At 43.1% G+C, this 18,405-nt stretch overlaps 2 protein-coding genes across 5 annotated transcripts in view; one reads left to right on the top strand and one right to left on the bottom strand.

Annotated features, from left to right (window-relative positions):
• LOC132230381 (cytochrome c oxidase copper chaperone) overlaps window positions 1-1,395 on the bottom strand; it is a 29,405-nt gene extending 28,010 nt beyond the window's left edge. For 2 of the 3 annotated variants that reach the window (XM_059687751.1, XM_059687749.1), the window contains exon 1: window positions 1,181-1,395. In XM_059687751.1, coding sequence (XP_059543734.1) covers window positions 1,181-1,287 — 107 coding nt within the window. In that variant the 5' untranslated portion in view covers window positions 1,288-1,395. The remainder of the gene's footprint in view (window positions 1-1,180) is intronic. The other variant, XM_059687748.1, reaches the window with a different exon arrangement.
• Window positions 1,396-3,493: 2,098 nt separating this feature from the next.
• Window positions 3,494-18,405, top strand: part of CFAP91 (cilia and flagella associated protein 91) — a 70,515-nt gene continuing 55,603 nt past the window's right edge. The window contains exons 1-5 of one of the 2 annotated variants that reach the window (XM_059687745.1): window positions 3,494-3,750; window positions 10,360-10,436; window positions 12,091-12,248; window positions 13,743-13,826; window positions 15,181-15,237. In XM_059687745.1, the coding sequence (XP_059543728.1) occupies window positions 12,115-12,248; window positions 13,743-13,826; window positions 15,181-15,237 (275 nt within the window). In that variant the 5' untranslated portion in view covers window positions 3,494-3,750; window positions 10,360-10,436; window positions 12,091-12,114. Of the gene's footprint in view, window positions 3,751-3,954; window positions 4,219-10,359; window positions 10,437-12,090; window positions 12,249-13,742; window positions 13,827-15,180; window positions 15,238-18,405 lie in introns of those variants that run through there. The other variant, XM_059687744.1, reaches the window with a different exon arrangement.

The following is an 18,405-nucleotide window of genomic DNA, read 5'->3' as shown; positions in this document are numbered from 1 at the left end:
TAGCAGTAAGTAAGCATGCATAATAGTGATGTGGAGTGAGGCAGAACATAGTCTGATGGAATGTAGCTAGAGTTCAAAAAAAATGTTCTTCTGATTGGTCTAATAATCCAATAGGCTTGAGACATTAGCAAGAGAAAATAATCAAATGTAATACATACAGAGGTATTGGGAACCCTGCATCCATAAGAGCCAGAGACTCCGCACGCAGGAGCAGTTGAGACAGAAAGGGAACATGGGTACGGAAGACTTCCTGAGCTAGGGAGGAGGTAAGGTGCCTTGGGGGCTTTAAAAGGTCACTGCAGGATTTTAAAAGCAGATACTTAATACTTATAAGTTTGTCCTGCCCCATAAATAGGTCAAAAGAAGTTATTTCTGATCATCTCTTATAGGCAAGGCCCCTAATTCAAGTTCTTCTAGGAAGTTAAGGGGGAAGGGGAGTGTGTGGGGGGAGGCAGATTCTCTTGAGGCCACAGCTAACATGGCCTTTAGCTCAAAACAACCTGCAAATCACAGAAGCATATCTTGGGGTGACTTGTTTTGAACGCCCCGTTTCAATTCTCCCTCCACAATATTATTTGCAAAGTACTAAGGATTAACAAAAAAGCACTGGGCTCCTACAGCTCTTATTGACCTCATTATGCCGCTTATATTTTCTTTGCCTTTATGTAAGGACAAAAAAGGGGCTGAAGGGAAGTGGACATTCACATCTTAAAATTCCTAATAAGATTTGTTCCACAAGAGAGGCTGCATAAAATGAAAACGAACAAAAGCTTTTGTAGCGTGATGGTAATCTAGAGGTCCTCTCCTGAACACTACAACGTCTCCTAACAGTTACAAACTGACTGAAATGATCTACCTAAGGGGGGGGGGGGAGGGACGCTTTAGTACTGTTAAGAAATGTACCGTGTCCTACTATGTCTAAAATTTGGTAGGAATCACCAGAAAATTATTACTCTTTGGTTTTGCTCAATTTTTTATAATAGTCCATAGCAATTACTGGCATGTCTCCATTCACTTAAAGCTCCTTTAAATCAAGTAGCAAATTTACCCACTTCGACATCTTCCGACCTAAAGTTATGTTCAAAAACCCTTCCTGGGGGAAAATGAGTGAACGGAGGTCGGGTCAACCGGACCTCTCTCCTAACCCTTCACCCGTGTCCCACCCGAGCCGCGCACTGACCACGCATCGCGCGCCTTCTTGGTCTCTGGACAGGCGCAGCAGGGCTTCAGCGGTTTCTTCTCCTGCGTCTCAGAAGGGGCAGGGCTTGCGGCCGCCAGACCCGGCATCTTGCAAGATGAAAGCAGCTACTAGGTACAGGGACTCTCAACGCTCCCAACCTCCGCAAACGCCGATTCGCTCGCAGTCACTTCCGGCATCCGGTCCAGAAAGACCGGAAGTCCTGCCTCTCTCAGACGGTTGGGCGCGGGAGACGGAGGATCAAAAGGACGCATGCGCAGAAGCGACTAAATAACGTCACCGAGACGCCTCTTTGGCGCAGGCGCAGAGAGGCGAGGTGAAAGGGCGCGCAGAGTTCACAATTCAGAAAGGTCGAGAATGAGGAAATCAGACATCGCTCAAGCCCTCCACCTACCGCGAATGTCGAGAACTGAAGCCCTAGGAAGTGAAACGTCTTGTCCCTGATAAACGAGAGAGCACACTATTGAAAGCCGGCCCCCTTGGAGTTAGAGCTTAGTTCTCTGTATTTCAGGGTGGGCACTGCCTTCTTCCTGACGCTCTCCCCTGTTTTCATTGTCCTAGTTAAAGACGAGTGACAAAGACACTGAACAACGACATTCCACAGTATTGAAAAAAATTTTCCCTACCACCCATACCTCACCCCATACACTTTAAATCCGCAGTTAATTGATGTCTATAGCTCCCTCCTACTAATTTGATTTCAGTATGAATTGTTCAGTCAGGACAAGTACAGTATATTGTTTAATAAAATTGAAAAATGCCTTCCTTTGACATTTCTTGAATTCAGGTAGATACGTAAACTGTTGTCCTATGTTATTTGCAATACAATGTGCACACCTATTGTGGTTTTTTTTTTTTTTTTTTGCTGAGAATTATTGGGCAAAGGGACTGAACTATTTTTTAAAGCAGGACTTTGTGGCATTATTCAAATAACTACCTGATGATAGATATTTGGGGTAATCAAAATTTCAATATCACCTAACTAAAGTTTGTTTCTGTATTTCTGAGATTTAGTTCAGGGAACCCAGGTGGTCAGGTGCTGAATGGAATTAGGTTCTATATTCGTATTTTCCAAGTTACTAAAACCATTCCCATTTTGTCCTCTAAAAACTTCTAATAAGCATGATTTTTGCTTCATTATGGGATTAGTATGTTTAATAATATAAAACATTGCTCTTATGTCCTCCTAAATGTACCTTTATCTACATTATCAGTTCTTTCAACTAGGTGTTCACTCCTGTTGTATAGTATCTTGCCACTCAAATGGTGTTTCTTGAACTATCAACATCAACATCTCTTGGAAACATACAATAACACAGTTCAACAAATCATTAGGGAAAAGAAAGCTAATTGGAAAAAATTAAACACCACATCAAAAGGAGGGGCACTGGGTGCATTAAAGGTCCACATGTGAGAGGTGAAACTAAGAAATTGATAGACGATAGTGGAAGAGATGATCTTTACACCCAGGAGGAAGGAACAACCTATTTGAAAAACACAAATTGCAAGTAAATAAATTGATAAAGTTAATTGCATCAAAATAAAAAAGGAAGCCATTACAGTGACTGGTCTAACCAAAATCTAAGTCTATAAATGCCTCCAGGTTACAAAATCAAACTCATTTCTCTGAAATGTGTTAATTAAAGTGAAAGAATCCAGCATTTTTCCAGTCTTTCCTCTAAGATTCCTATATTTTAGGATGACCAATGAGTTGGTGAGAGAAAGTTCTTTTTATAAAAGAATCCCAGGTAATAAAGGAAATGATTGAAAGTGTTAGAATAACTGTTCTAGGATGAAAGACTTAAGAGGCATACCAAAATGCAATGCGAAGACTTACCTTTTGATCAGAACAAACCAACCATTAAATGACATCTTGGACACAACCAGGGAAATTTGAATAGGAACTGAGTATTAGATGATATGACGGAATTATTAATTTTGTTAGATTGGTGGTTAAGTTTTTTTAAAAAAGATCCGTATCAGTTTGAGATGCAGATTAATTTAAGGGTAAAATAATGTCTGGGTTTTGTTTTTAAATACTCGAGCAAAAAGAGGGGAGGGAATAGATGAAATGAGGTTGGCAAAATGTTGGTAATTGTTGATTCCTGATGATAGGTACATGAGGGGTCATTATTAAAAGTGGATTCACTTTTGCCTATGTTAAAAAAATTTCCCCTAACAAATAGTTTCAAAAAGCAGAGGAAGTGCCTACAGTACGTGATCTCTGTTGATTTAATGCCCAGGGGTCAGTAAATGGCAGCAGCGTGCGGCTGAACAGTCACAACAGCACGGAGCCCTCGGACGCCTGTGGCCCTCGAAGCGCCAAGGCTCTGCGTTCAGGAGCTGGAACCCTCAGCTCGCAGAAGGGGCCCCGCGAAAAGGGGATGTCCGAAATGAGAGACAACCACTCTAGAAGGTTCTGAAATTTCCCAGGGATTTCCGAAGGAGGTTACAAATCGCTGCTGTATTTGAGCAGCAGCCATTTCCGCAGCCTCGGGCCCTGCAGCGTTGAACTGAGTAATACAGGACACACCGTTACCTTTGAATTTGAGGTAAGCTTGAGGCTCCACCTCGGGAATGTAGTGGCAAGTAAGGTGGGCCCTCCCCTCCCCTGCCCTCCCCTGCCCATTCCGGCCACTTCCACGTCCTTTCTACCCCTCCGCCCTCTGCGCTCCCCTCCAAGGCGGATTGCTCATTCCCACCCCACTTCTCTCCCACGCCAGCACCCGCGATCCCGTCCCTCTTGAGCCCCGCCCCATATTCTAGCCCCGCCTCCTCTGCTCCTCGCCCCGCCCCTCACCCTCCAGTTCCAGCCGAGGTTACCATAGCTACGGTGCACACAGCTGCTCCGCGTACCTATTTGGACCCCTGCTGGCGGGAGGGGAGAGGAGGCACCATGAGCCAAACCATGACCATCGTGGAGCCCCAGGCCAAGCAGCAGGGGTCTCAAACCCGATGCGAGGTGAATTCGGGGGCCAAGGGCCACGTCTCCTGCAGCCGAACGTATGATTACCTGTACGGTAAGGGTGCCCCAGACCTCCCTCCTGAGTTGTGGACGCGGTGGGTCCTAAGACGGTGGGACGGGCGAACGAAAGAGGAAAGACGAGCCTAAGGACAAACCCCTGGCCCGCGGTTGTCCTTTGTTGGGTGGGGGCAGCCCCGATCCCTCCAGGGCTCCTCGGAAGCCGTCCGTGCGCTCTGCGTCCCCCAGCGCGGCGCGGCGCCGCCCTACTCTTCGCCATCCTCTCTTCCTGATAATTTGCACAGCCTTAAGCGATCATCCTGGGAGTTTTAGTATCAAGGAAAGTATGCAATGATTTGCAGGCTTGGAGAGTCTCTCAACAGCCCCGCACTCAAACTGCATAAAATGCCCAACAAGGACCTTTCCGTTGCCATTCTCTGGACACCTCCAAATCTGGCATTCTCGGTAAAGTGACAGTTTATCTCCCCATAGTTTTAGTTTTCTCTTTTTCTTTAAACTTATTCTTATCCAATAAAGTATTGCTTATACACTAGGTCCACGGAGTCCTGTTGGGCCACTAAAGCCCCAATTTATTGTGATGCCCTGATTATCCATTTACGTTCTGTCTCTTATACTGGACCTTAAGTCCCGTTGCGTTCTCTAAGTTCTTGTTCTAGAGCAGTGGTTCTCAACCTTCCTAATGCCGCGACCCTTTAATATAGTTGCTCATGTTGTGGTGACCCCAATTTCATTGTTACAAATTGAACATAATTAAAGCATAGTGATTAATCACAAAAACAATATGTAATTATATATGTGTTTTCCGATGGTCTTAGGCGACCCCTGTGAAAGGGTCATTCGACCGACCTCCAAGGGGGTCGCGACCCATAGGTTGAGAACCGCTGCTCTAGACATATTTGTAGCCCATTCAGTACCTATTCCAGTGCTGGTACATATGCTAGGTGCCTCATAAATGTTTATTAAATTATTGAATTTACTATTTTACAAAACTTATCATATTTAAGCATGACTTTTTCCAATTTTACCTCAGTAGTCCCAGGCTCTTCACCTGAACCTTGCATTACTTTTAACCACATCATATATCCTCTGGGATTCCCAGGGTCTCCTTTGGATGGGAATCCTGTCGAATACCCATTTCCTGTAGGGTCTGTGTAATGAAACCTGCTCGTGATTTCATCTTGTAAAATAAATCTAGTAAACTCCTCTAAACACATCACCACGTTTGTTTCAAAGGTAATTTGGAACTAGGGAAGACATCTTCCTTCAGCAAAGACAGGCAAAGAATTTATTCAGCTCCTTCTTTCTTTTATCCCTAAAAGTAATTCCTCCTCCTACCCCCACCCCAGAGAGATTACTAAAAGTTTCCACGTCCACTCAGAATAGGTTAAATCAAACTTTGGATTGTTCTAATAAAGCAGGCATCCTGACAGCTATTCATGGACAGGAAGCATAATATAGCCAGGGCAGGGACGTCAGAACTAAGGTGCCGAGGCCTCCTGCTCAATATCTTAGATCTTATGGTCTTTCACCCTGGTAGGGTTAGCAGGTTTAGCAAATATAAGAGTGGACATTGCCCTGGTTGGGCAGCTCAGTTGGTTGGAGCATTGTCCAATACACCAACCAGCTGTGGGTTCAATTCCCAGTCAGGGCACATACCTAGGTTGCTGATTCAATTCCTGGTCGGGGGTGTACGTGAGGTAACCGATTGATGTTTCTCTATCACATCAAGGTCTCTCTCTCTCTCTCTCTCTCTCTCTCTCTCTCTCTCTCTCGCCCCCTTCCTTCCTCTCTCTCTAAAAAACCAATCAAAACATATCCTTAGGTGAAGAGAAAAAAAATAATATAGGACACACTGTTACATTTGAATTTGAGGCAAATAATGTGTACTATTTTGGTTTACATTTTTAGTTCCATGCAATACTTGGGATATCCTATATAATAAGACCCTAATATGCAAATCAATGGAATGGCAGAACGACTGGCAAGGATGACCAGTGGAACGACTGGCCGCTATGATGCACACTGACCACCAGGGGGCAGATGCTCAACACTGGAGCTGCCCCATGGTGGTCAGTGCGCTCCCACAAGGGGAGCACGGCTCAGCCAGAAGCCGGGCTCTTGGCTGGCAAGCGCAGTGGCGGTGGTGGCCTCTTCTGCCTCCATGGCAGCACTAAGGAGCAGCGAGCCAAGCAGTAAGGAGTAGAGAGCAGGTGGGCAGTAAGGAGTGAGGGGTCCCAGACTGTGAGAGGGATGTTTGACTGCAGGCTTAGGCCTGATCCCCCTGGGATGAGCAGTCAGATATCCCCCGAGGGGTCCCAGACTGCGAGGGAGTGCAGGCTGGACTGAGCCTTTCCCTCCACCCCCCCCACCCCTAAGTGCAGGAATTTCATGCACTGGGCCTCTAGTATTTATATAATTCTTTGCTTATCTGAAATTCAAATTTAACTGGGCATCCTATACTTTATTTAGCAACTCAAACCCTGCTTGCAATGTATATGCTTCCTTCTTCCATCTGATAGAGAGTCGCTGTGTATGGATTTCTTTTGCTATGATAGGGACTGGGGTGGCACTCTACATGAGTTCTTAGCCTAAAGCTCACCACCAATTGTATAGAGTCCTTGTATATCTTAGCTGAAAATTGAAGAGAGAAATAAGGTAAGTGTTGACCAGGGTGGGTGGGGGGTCAATGGTACAAATATGAACACCTTTCCAAGCTTTTTCACCCTTCCTCTGTCCCCATCTCTCAAACCCAATGGCCTTTCAATGTAGTTAATTATTTATTCAAGACTTTTGCTCCTCTAGAAAGCTTTGCTTGGGCATAGTCACTAAATGTCATTTTACTCTTGTGATCACTGTAGTAATTAAGATAAATTCAGATACCTTACATTTCTATGGTATTTTATAATTGACACTAGAGGCCCAGTGCACAAAAATTTGTGCACTCGGGTGGGTCCCTCAGCCTGGCCTGTGCCCTCTCGCAGTCTGGGACCCCTTGGGGGATGTCCACCTGCTGGCTTAGGCCCGCTCCCTGGGGGATTGGGCCTAAGCTGGCAGTCAGACATCCCTCTGGCAGCCTGGGAGCCCTTGGGGGATGTCCACTTGCCAGCAGGGAGCAGGCCTAAGCTTCAGTCGGACATCCTTAGTGCTGCTGAGGAGACAGGAGAGGCTCCCACCACCACCGCTGTACTGGCAGCCATCAGCCTGGCTTGTGGCTGAGCAGAGTTCCCCCTGTGGGAGGGCACTGATCACCAGAGGGCAGCTCCTGCATTGAGCATCTGCCCCTTGGTGGTCAGTGTATGTCACAGTGGCCAGTCATTCTGCTGTTAGGGTCAGTTTGCATATTACCCTTTTATTATATAGGATAGAGGCCTGGTGCATGGGTGGGGGCTGGCAGGTTTGCCCTGAAGGGTGTCCTGGATCAGGGTAGGGGTCCTGCGGGGGTGCCTGGCCAACCTGGGTGAAGGGCTGAGGGCCATTTTCAGACTGGCCACACCCCTTTCATGGTGGGGGTCCCCACTGCAGTGCCTGGCCAGCCTGGGTGAGGGGCTGATGGCAGTACACAGGCTGGCCACAGCCCCTTCAGGGTGTGGGTCCCTGCTGGGGTGCCTGGTGATCCTGGGTGAGGGGCTGATGGTTGTTTGAAGGCTGGCCAAGCCCCCCAGCGGGGCCCTCACACCATGAGGGTGTGGCCAGACTGGGTGAGGGGCTGATGGCTGTTTGCAGGCTGGCCAAGAACCCCAGCAGGGACCCTCACCCCATGAGTGTGTGGCCAGCCTGGGTGAGGGGCTGATGGCTGTTTGCAGGCTGGCCACAGCCCCCAGCCACCCAAGCTCCCAGTGGAGGCTGGCTGGAAGCAGGTATCTGGGATTTATTTATCTTCTATAATTGAAACTTTGTTGCCTTGAGCGGAGCCCACAGCCGGCCAGGGCAGGCGGGAAGCTTGGCTTCATCCATCACCGGGGGCAACCAAGCCTCCGGCTTGCTCCAGCTCTGTGGCTGCTGGCTGCCATCTTGGCTAGGTTAATTTGCATATAGTCACTCTGATTGGCTGGTGGGCATGGATGGTGAGCATGGCTTGAGAGTGTAGCGGAGGCACGGTCAATTTGCATGTTTCTCTTTTATTATATAAGATTCTTTTATAAATCCTAACTGCCAATCATTTATATACCAGTATGCATTTCCCTCCATTTTTTTGTAAATGCTGTGTATCATGTGCCTCTTTTGAATTGCCCACTATGCTTTGTCACTTCCTTGAATCTGTACATTTGTCAATGGATTAGGAGCTACACTACTGTCCTGATAATTAAAGTCTTTTAAACACATACATCTTTCCTAGCTTTCAAACTATTTAAAAATACTTTCTAAATTTATCATGAACTCTTTTCTCCTTTTATTTCCCCCCAGAATCTGCAGTTTGTTATACTTTCCCCTAAAAGTAGTCATTATGTCTTGGGATTTCAAACACTTCCTCTCACCATTACTTGGTTGTGACAACTTCCTGGGCTTTTTTTTTTTTAATTGATTTTTCACAGAGAGGAAGGGAGAGGGATAGAGAGTTAGAAACATCGATGAGAGAGAAACATTGATCAGCTGCCTCCTGCACATCCCCTAGTGGGGATGTGCCCGCAACCAAGGTACATGCCCTTAGCTGGAATCGAACCCGGGACCCTTGAGTCTGCAGGCTGATGCGCTATCCACTGAGCCAAACCAGTCAGGGCTTCCTGGGCTTTTTAGAACTGTTTCTACAATATGGGTAAATTGGTTGAGGGGCTCTCTCATGATATCCATGGGACAATTTCCCCCATAAAATTCATGGGCTTTTTATACTATTAAGCCTGGGAGCCAGAGGATTGGGATTCAAATCCTAACTGCCAAACAGTAAGTTGCTAACTTCTTAAAGCCTCCGTTTCCTCACCTATAAAATGGAAGCCTAGCACCTACCTCACTGGGTTTTTGTGAAGGTTAAGTCAAATATCTATAATAATAAAAAACATGCTAATTAGACTGGACATCCTTCCGGGCGTCCTTCCGGACTACCTTCAGGATGAAGCTGGGCGGGGAGGGGACTGAGCCCCTTGCACGAATTTTATGCATCAGGCCTCTGGTTGCATGTAAAGCACTTAATACTGTCTAGGAGTAAGCAAGTGATACCTGGTGACTGCTATTACGTGGGCATCTCAGAGGACTTTCTACTGCTCCCCCCTCCCCCTCCCCCTCCCCCCTCCCCATTTTGAGAATATTTATGAATTTATTTAAGTCAAACTGACAACATACGCTGGGGATCAAGACCTCAAATGCTCCCTCTACTGCTTATTGAACACTGATTATGATCACAGTTGTAGGATATGTTGCAGAATGTGTAGTCACAAGTCATGCAGTATCTTCTATAGATGGCAAGAATCTTTCTTAGATATCATGTCTTCACACTCCTTATGGGAATATGAGGAGAATGATTTAGTATTTATTATTCAGACTCAGAAGCTATTCAGGCTAAACTAATTTCAGGTGAATAACACAATTGCAACCATAGACCCGGTGGTATCTTTTAAATGAGTATGAATAGAAATTTACCTTTACTCCATACTATTTTCAATATATCAATCAATTGTTGAACTTTGGAGAAATAACTTAGTCCCGTCATTAACATACCTGTAAACGTAAGGGGTGAATTCTGAAGATAGCTGATCTTATTTATCTTTTATCAGAGAATGACATTTTCTTACCATGTTGACCCATTTGGAGAGGACATACTGTTAAGAGTTCCTATTTTCCCTGTGTACTGAAATGAGAGTGCCCAAATTTATTGTTTCTGTCACTTGCAAATGGGCGTAGTGTTCTTTCTTCTTGCACTATTTCCTGAGCTTCCCAGACTGGAAACTGGTTTGTTCATAGAATAGAAGAAAGCATGTTTAGGTTATGGTGCTTGAGAATATGTCCTTTTTTATTATTATTTTTTTATTCAGGTCTATAAACTGATTTTGGAATGCATAGAAAAGAAATGCATCTAACAGACTCTCACTGTGGTAGAGTAACAGGGCTATGAGCTGTTGTGGAGTTAGGCAAGATCTAAATTTTCTAATTTGTTTTCCAATTAAGAAATTACATTGCTTTCCCATTGTTCTCAGACTAGGAGCAGATACATTCTGTTCCTTATACTACCTTATTGTTTATTTTGCAGATCCGTTGTTTACTGTGTCAAGTGAGCAAGACCACACACAGGCAAATGTCCAAGCATTCCTGAGTCGAAGCAGACTGGTAGGTCTAATTCATTCCCTAAGACAGTTTAATGAACCTGAGCCATCTAGTGTGGCTGTGCTGATAAGATTGATTTATTGCCCTGGCTAGTGTGGCTCAATTGGTTGGGCATTGAAAGTGTTGCTGGTTTGTTTCTTGGTCAGGGCACATGCCTGGGTTGTAGGCTTGATCCTCAGTGTGGGGCGTGCAGGAGGCAGCTGATCAATGTATCACTCTCATATTGATGTTTCTCTCCCCTTCTCCCTGTTCCTTCCTCTCTCTCTAAAAATCAATTTAGCCCTAACCAGTTTGGCTCAGTGGATAGAGCGTCAGCCTGTGGACTGAAAGGTCCCAGGTTCGATTCCGGCCAAAGGCATGTACCTTGGTTGCGAGCACATCCCCAGTAGGAGGTGCGCAGGCGGCAGCTGATCGATGTTTCTCTCTCATAGATGTTTCTTTCTGTGTTTTTTTTTTAATATATTTTATTGATTTTTTTACAGAGAGGAAGGGAGAGGGATAGAGAGTTAGAAACATTGATCAGCTGCCTCCTGCACACTTCCTACTGGGGATGTGCCCGCAACCAAGGTACATGCCCTTGACCGGAATTGAACCTGGGACCCTTCAGTCTGTAGGCCGACGCTTTATCCACTGAGCCAAACCGGTTAGGGCTCATAGATGTTTCTAACTCTCTATCCCGCTCCCTTCCTCTTCGTAAAAAATCAACACAATATATTTTTTAAAAAATCAATTTAAAACAAATCTCCACTGGTTTTTATGTTCTACAGAAATTACTTTGCCTTGATTACTAGGGGACAAAGACATCTTGATGCTTGTGGCCCAGTGTGGGGATTAATTAACTAGTCTATATTAATAAAAGGGTAATATGCTAATTAGACCAGATAGACAGAATGTCTTCTGGATGTCATTCCGAATGTCCTTCCTGACAAAGCTGGGGCCCAGGCGGTGCCGCCCGGGGTCCCGGGTGCCTGCCCAGGCAAAGCTGCCCAGGTCCTGGGTGCCTGCGGCTTGCCAGAGGAGAGAAGCCTGGGTCCCGGGTGTGGGGGCCCGAGGCAGAGGTGGTTAGGGGCGATCAGGCAGGCAGGTGAGGGGTTAGGGGCGATCAGGCAGTCAGGCAAATGGTTAGGGGTGATCAGGCAGGCAGGCAGGCAAATGGTTAGGGGTGTGCAGGCAGGCAGGCAGGTGAGCGGTTAGGATCCAGCGGTCCCAGATTGCAAGACGGATGTCCCTGCAGGATCAGGCCTAAACTGGCAGTCAGACATCCCCTGAGGTGTCCCGGATTGCGAGAGGGTGCAGGCTGGGCTGAGGGACCTGCCCACCCTGTGCACGGATTTCATGCACCAGGCCTCTAATAATGAATAACCTAATTTATTTAAATGGGGAAAGTGATATATACCTGTATTAAAAGAATTCAATAAGTACAAAAGCGTATACAATATGAAGTAAATTCTAGCCCTCTGTTCCCTTTACATAATCATTCATTGTCATTAGTTTCTTGGGTATTCTTCCAGAGATATTCTATGTATATATCAATAACCCTTCTTTCTGTGCCAGATACACTCTTTTTTATCCTTTAAAAACAGTTTGCAATGTAAGTAAAAGGCTTTAGAAAATCTGATGGCATAATTTTGTCCTTTTTCTCCCTGCCTAACATTAGAGGAAAGTTCCCAGGTTTAGGACTATGTTCAGTAACCTGATCCATTACCCAAGACATTCTCTATATTGGAGCAAGGCAGATCCTGTCCCACCATTCATCAGTCGGGAATGGAGGGGACATGAGCAGAAACGGAGAGAAACCCTCCAGCAACTTGGCATGTAAGTGTCTAGTAGCTTCAGCTGCTACTCATGTTTTTAATAAATGCATTTTTCATATTAAAAATATTCATTTATTTTGCATTATTTTAAAACGTATAATTTTGATGCTATACCTAGGCCAGTGGACCCCAAATTCTCTCTCTTAACCCCTTTAATCAAACCAAGCCTGATGCAGGAGCAGTGGTTATAGGTTTATTGGTTAGCAGATGGTCTCAGAAGGTTGGAGTGAATCTATACTAATAGAAGGGTAATATGCTAATTAGGGTGGACATCCTTCTGGACAAAGCCGCAGTGGCTGCCCGAGGCTCAGGCAGGCCGCGGATGGTGGCTGCCGCTGCGAGGGCCCGAGGTTCAGGCAGCCGTGGTGGCCAGCAGTGGCAGCAGCAGAGGCATAATGGGGGCATCGCCTTCCCCTGATCGGCCAGTTGCTCCTGCAGATGGAGGCCAGACTGCGTCTTAGGCCCACTCCCCTGGGGAAGCAGGCCTAAGCTGTCAGTAGGACATCCCCTGAGGGCTCCCAGACTGTGAAAGGGGGCAGGCCGGATTGAGGGACCCCCTCCCCGCCAGTGCATGAATTTTCATACACTGGACCTCTAATATATATATATTGACATCTTGCCACCACAGGTGGAGGTGACTGAATTTGTTGTTCCTTTGATCCATCTTAGAAATTGGATGTGTACTTTTCTGGTAGTATCTAAATATGTTTTGGAGACTTGTAGCCAAAGCACCTTCACAGACAAGTGTCCTGAATTCCTTATTCTTTTGATTATTTACTAGTTCATACCTAGTAAACATTTTTTTTCAGTGCTGTTTTTCAGCCCGGATATCAAAAGTTGTCTTTTAAAACTTTGTTATTCTCATGTGCTATTAATTAAAAGTAGGCATTTTTTTTAAAAAATGTGGGATTTTATAAATTGACTCCTTTCTTGTTTTTTTTTTTTAAATAAATCAAGTAATTCATTTATTTTTTAAAAAGAACTTTAAATTTTATTCTTCAATTACAGTTGACATCCAGTATTACTTTGCACTCATTTCAGGTGTACAGCATAGTGGTTAGATAACCATATACTGGACAAAGTGTCCCCCCAATATTTCCAGAACCCACCTGGCACCATACATAGTTTTTATAATTTTGTTGACTGTATTCCCTGTGCTGTACTTTACATCCCCATGATTATTTTGTAACTACCAATTTGTACTTCTTAATCCCTTCAACCTTTTTCACCCAGTCCCCCAACCCTTCTCCCCTCTGGCAACCATCATTCTGTTCTCTGTGTCTATGCCAATTGACTCTTTTCTTAACTCTCACTTCCTTTTGTTAATTCCAGGTTTCCTGGCTCAGGGAAAGTCAGTCAGATGTATGTTATAGAAGACTTTGCTCTCAGTCTGAAATACACTTGTATCTCCTACTTTATAGACATAGAAATATTAAATAGAAATGGTATTTGGAAATATGTTAGACTTGAATAATGTTTTCCTGCTTTATTTTAGATGTGACACTTCTTTTCAAATGCCTAAAGAAGTTTATGAAGATCCTGATGTTACTGGGAAGAATCGCTATAAATATTTTGAAAGGTAGAAAGTAATTACTAAGAATATGAGCCCTGATATTAGTAGAGAACCTCTTTATGATAATGAGAGTTGCTATCATTTTTAAGTGCATATAATGTTCCAGGCACTACTTTAAGTGCTTTACATATATATTTTAAATTTTCACAAAAGAAATGTAGGTTAGGATATATTATCCCAATTTACCACTAAGGAAGCTGTAACCAAGAGAGGATAATAAGTTACTCATGCTCACCTAAGTTAGCAAGTGACAGAGCTGGGATCCCAACTAAGTCTGCCTGACTTCAAGGCAACAGTGGGGCCTTGACTTACGAGTGTCCCGACTAACAAGTTTTTTCGAGATACGAGCCGTTTCTTGGCCGATTTTTTGCTTTGAGTTGCGAGCTAAAATTCAGGTTATGTACGAGCCAGCTTCATATACCCCACCGCTAGTTGGCGCAGCGAACTAGTGATTTGTCAAATCACAGTGATTTGACATACAAGTAATTTGCGTTACGAGCTCCGTCACAGAATGAATTAAACTCGTAAGTCAAGGCCCCACTGTACTTAACTGTAAATAAGAATGTATATTTGAAAAAAAAAAAAGTCATCACATGAAGTGAGATATACTAGAGACAGCATGACAGTCATAGTGCAGGGAAAATTGTTAAAAGGGAGTAAATAGATGACATTTGCTTTCTTTGTGTGAATGTTGCCAAAACTAACATGGTTCAAGATTCACTTTGTTTCATTTGTGATTAATACTCAAGAGATAATCATATACTCAGATCAAATTAACGTAAGATGAATACTTCCCTGTAGGTCTTACCTGAGTTAGAAAAATAGGCTTGGTATATCTAAATGAGCTTCCTCAAGAAAGAAAATTTGTAGTCCACATTATTATTTATGAGCAAACTCCTTATGGACACTCTATGATGTTGACTTTTTCAGAGAAATATTAAATTCTTAACATAGTATACTCAATTCCTAGACTTTTGAGGGGAAATTTTAAAAACTAAATCATTGGGAATGTCAGAATGTCTCAGGGCACTTGAGAAGTTTCTGGAAGCTAATGACCAGCTGAAGCCCAACTATAGAGCATTGCTTCTCAAAGTGTTCCTTGTTTCCCACCTGCAGAGGAAACACTGCAACGATTGTTTAAAGTACAGCTTCATTGGCTCTGCCATATATCTGCTGCATCCCCTCGTCTAGACTTGGGACTTTGCATTTTGAACAAGAATCTCTCCCCTCCCTAGTGATTTTATGTACGTCAAAAGTTTGAGGATTACTGACATACGGGATGTTCAAGCTCTGTGGGAGAAAACTGAGAGTACACACAATGTAGAAGTCCCACATGTTTGTATTTTCCTTTCGTCCCCAGGCCGTTCCTTCCATTCTTTCAGCAGATGCCACCCACTGTTGCTTTGGCATCAACCAAGTAAGTACCCATTATTTTAAAACTTTTTTTCTAGTTTTTTTATTTATCGTTTGCTTCCATATTTGTTTCCAGAAACTAGTTTTCTAAATCAATATTTTTCAAACTGAATCACAAACCATTAGATGTCATGAAATCTGCTAGGGGGTCATGAGTAGCATTTAAAAAAGTGAAATAGAATAAATAGCCCAAATCATCAGCCATCTGGAGGGTAAGTTGTTTTTTAGTTATAATTTTTGTTTTGGATAGATGTATACATGTATGTTCATATGTATATAATGGTTATGATGTAAATGTACTTTTCATGAGTTATGGTAAAAATAAAGTTAAAAATGCTTTAAATGTTCTTTTTTGCTTTCCTGAAACACACACTTATTTGACAATAGTTTATCAAGAAAGGTAATTCATCATGAAATATTTTTTGAATACTAGAATTCTAATCTACATAAAACAATGTGTTATGCAAAAATAAATCATACATGGTTTCTGTCCCACAAGGGAGTGAACCAGAGTGAGAGTGAAGTAACGGACAAGGTCTGAATCTGGGATTAATGTGCAGTTCCCCAGTTTTTTATTTTAAGGTAAAGCTGCAGGTTAGGTAAAATTTCCCATTAAAAATATAAATTTTGCTATGCTCTTTTCTGTGTCAATATAACTTAATATTTATATGAGAGGAAAAAATCCAAGGTATTCATGAAATGATCAGGAAAAGAAACCTTTTTTAAGGTCTCAAATTTCTGAATAGAAATTTAGACAGGGCTTGGCTTTCAAACAAGGATTTGGTTACTCCTAGTGATATAGCATCTTATGAATAAAATATATGTTATAAGATGTCTGTAGTCTGCAAGGCAATTGTCAATTATATTCCCAATTCTCCTCTGATTTTTTAAGAGTATGTGTGGACACCTTAGGCTCTTATATAGAAGGAGAATAGATGCTCTGCTCTCCCCCTAGACAGAACAACTTTGTGTGGTGTCATTTTACCTGCGGACAGCTGTAGACAGGTTTTCCATGAAATGCTTTGTTTGAGCAAAGGGGAGTTGTGAGACAGGTGGATTCTTTGGTAATTCTTTAAAAGCAGGCTCACTGGATCACCTGCTTTGGAAGTCATAATTACTTTAGGTCTACAAGTTGTTCAGTTAACTGAGGGGGAGTTCTGAGGTCTACATTGATGAACACTGGGTGTCTCACTCCTTCGTAAATAGCTGTGACATAAAGGATAAAGATTCCCTCTGAGAGTTCAACCTGAGAGTTGGCACGCTAGGTAGTCTCTGTCTTTCTTACAAGTGTTTAAAGAATGAATCAGTATCTCTGACTGAAGTCAACTCTGGGATTCTGGTGGGCTTGAGTTTCTGAGTAGTGAAGATATTCTACCTTATACACTTGTCTGGGAGCGAGCTGGGTTTCTCCAGCCACCCCTTTTCATGGATAGCTATTGAAGTTGTTACTTTGGATGCCATGTAAGCATCTTGGCAAAAGAATAAAAAGCTAATGTTCAATGGTGGTCTCCAGTTCCACATGTAGGAGCTTGGAAGTTGCCACTCTGTCCTCACAATAAGTATAAAGCTGAAGAGACTGAAAAATCAATAGTTTTTCTTGGATCCATAGAGAAGGGAGGACACAGGGCAAACTGCTGCCCCAAGGTTAGAGAGATAGTCAGATGAACATGGGGAGTAATGCCTTCCCAGAAAAGAGATTAATGAGTATAGAAACTGCCCTGGGAACCAGCCACAGGTAGGAAAACCTGAACTATAGTTGATTATTGTTGGAGACTCATTATGGAAAACTCTGATAATTAAAAACTTTGGGAGGACCCAGTTATGGGGAACTTTCACAATTTTGTGAGATTTTCCTTCAGGAGCTCAACAAGTCTCTTATAATAAATACTAAAGAAAAATATCCTCATGTTTCTGGTGGAGGGAAGGCAGGGGATGAAACCATTCTGAAATATGCCAGAGCACTCTGTTCTTCTAAGCAAGGTCAGCTTTTAATAGAAGCTACGTAACCACAGCCTAATCTGCTGGGTTGTGGCCAGAGCCTAACTGATCATAAGGTAAATACTATCCAACTCCAGCTCCGTCTAGCCATAAGGGGAGGGGAGGACTGAGAAACACTTAGGAAGTTCACAGTCCAGAGGATCACTGGAAGACTGAGACCTAATCATAGGACAACAGAATGCTTCCTCTCCCCACATCTTACCACCATATTGCTAAAGGCCTGCTATTTACAGTTCTTCTTCAGTACATCATGTCTATCTGTCAAGTAATCAAAAGGCATACCAAAAAGCAAAAAAGACAATTTGTAGAGAGCATAAACATAAGAGCCAAACATGGCAGGAATGTTGGAATTACCCGACAGTGATTTGCAACAATTACACTTAGCAAGCTAAGGTCTCTAATGGATAAAGTAGACAGCAAGATCAGATTTCCAAACAGAGATATGGAAATCTTAAGAAAGAACTAAAACACACACACACACACACACACACACACACACAGATAAAAAAACACTGTAACAGAAAGGAAGAATACCTTTGAGGAGCTCATTAATAGACTGGACATAGCTGAAGAAAGAATCTCTGAGCTAGAGGGTATATTCATGAAAACATCTAAAACTGAAAAGCTAAGAGAACAAAGGCTCAAAAACCCCCAGAATATTAAAGAAAATGTGAACAGCTACAAAGGTGTAACATACATGTAATGGGAATACCAAGAGAAGAAAGAGGGAAAGGAACAGAGAAATATCTGAAACAATAATGAATGAGAATTTCCCCAAATTAATACCAGCCCCATACTACAGAGTCAGGAAACTCAGAGAACACCAAACAGGATAAATGCACACAAAAACCCCACAAAAAAACCAAAACCACAGACGCATATATTTTCAAACTAAAGAAAATCAACAATAATAAAAAAAATTCTGACAGAAGTCAGAGGATAAAAATACATGACCTATAGAGGAACAAAGATAAGAATTACATCTCAGAAACCATGCAAGCAAGAAGGGAGAGAAGTGAAAATTTAAAGTGTCGAGAAAGAAAATCCATCAACCTAGAATTCTGCATTCTGCAAAATTATACTTCAAAAGTGAAGGAGAAATATAGACTTTCTCAGGCAAATAACAATTGAGAGAATTTGTAGCCATTGGACCTACCTTTTAAGAAATGGTAAA

This window comes from Myotis daubentonii, chromosome 3 (genome assembly GCF_963259705.1).
Source record: "Myotis daubentonii chromosome 3, mMyoDau2.1, whole genome shotgun sequence".
Lineage (NCBI taxonomy): Eukaryota > Metazoa > Chordata > Mammalia > Chiroptera > Vespertilionidae > Myotis > Myotis daubentonii.
The sequence above is the reverse complement of the archived record's forward strand: the minus strand, read 5'-3'. Positions and strand labels throughout refer to the sequence as shown.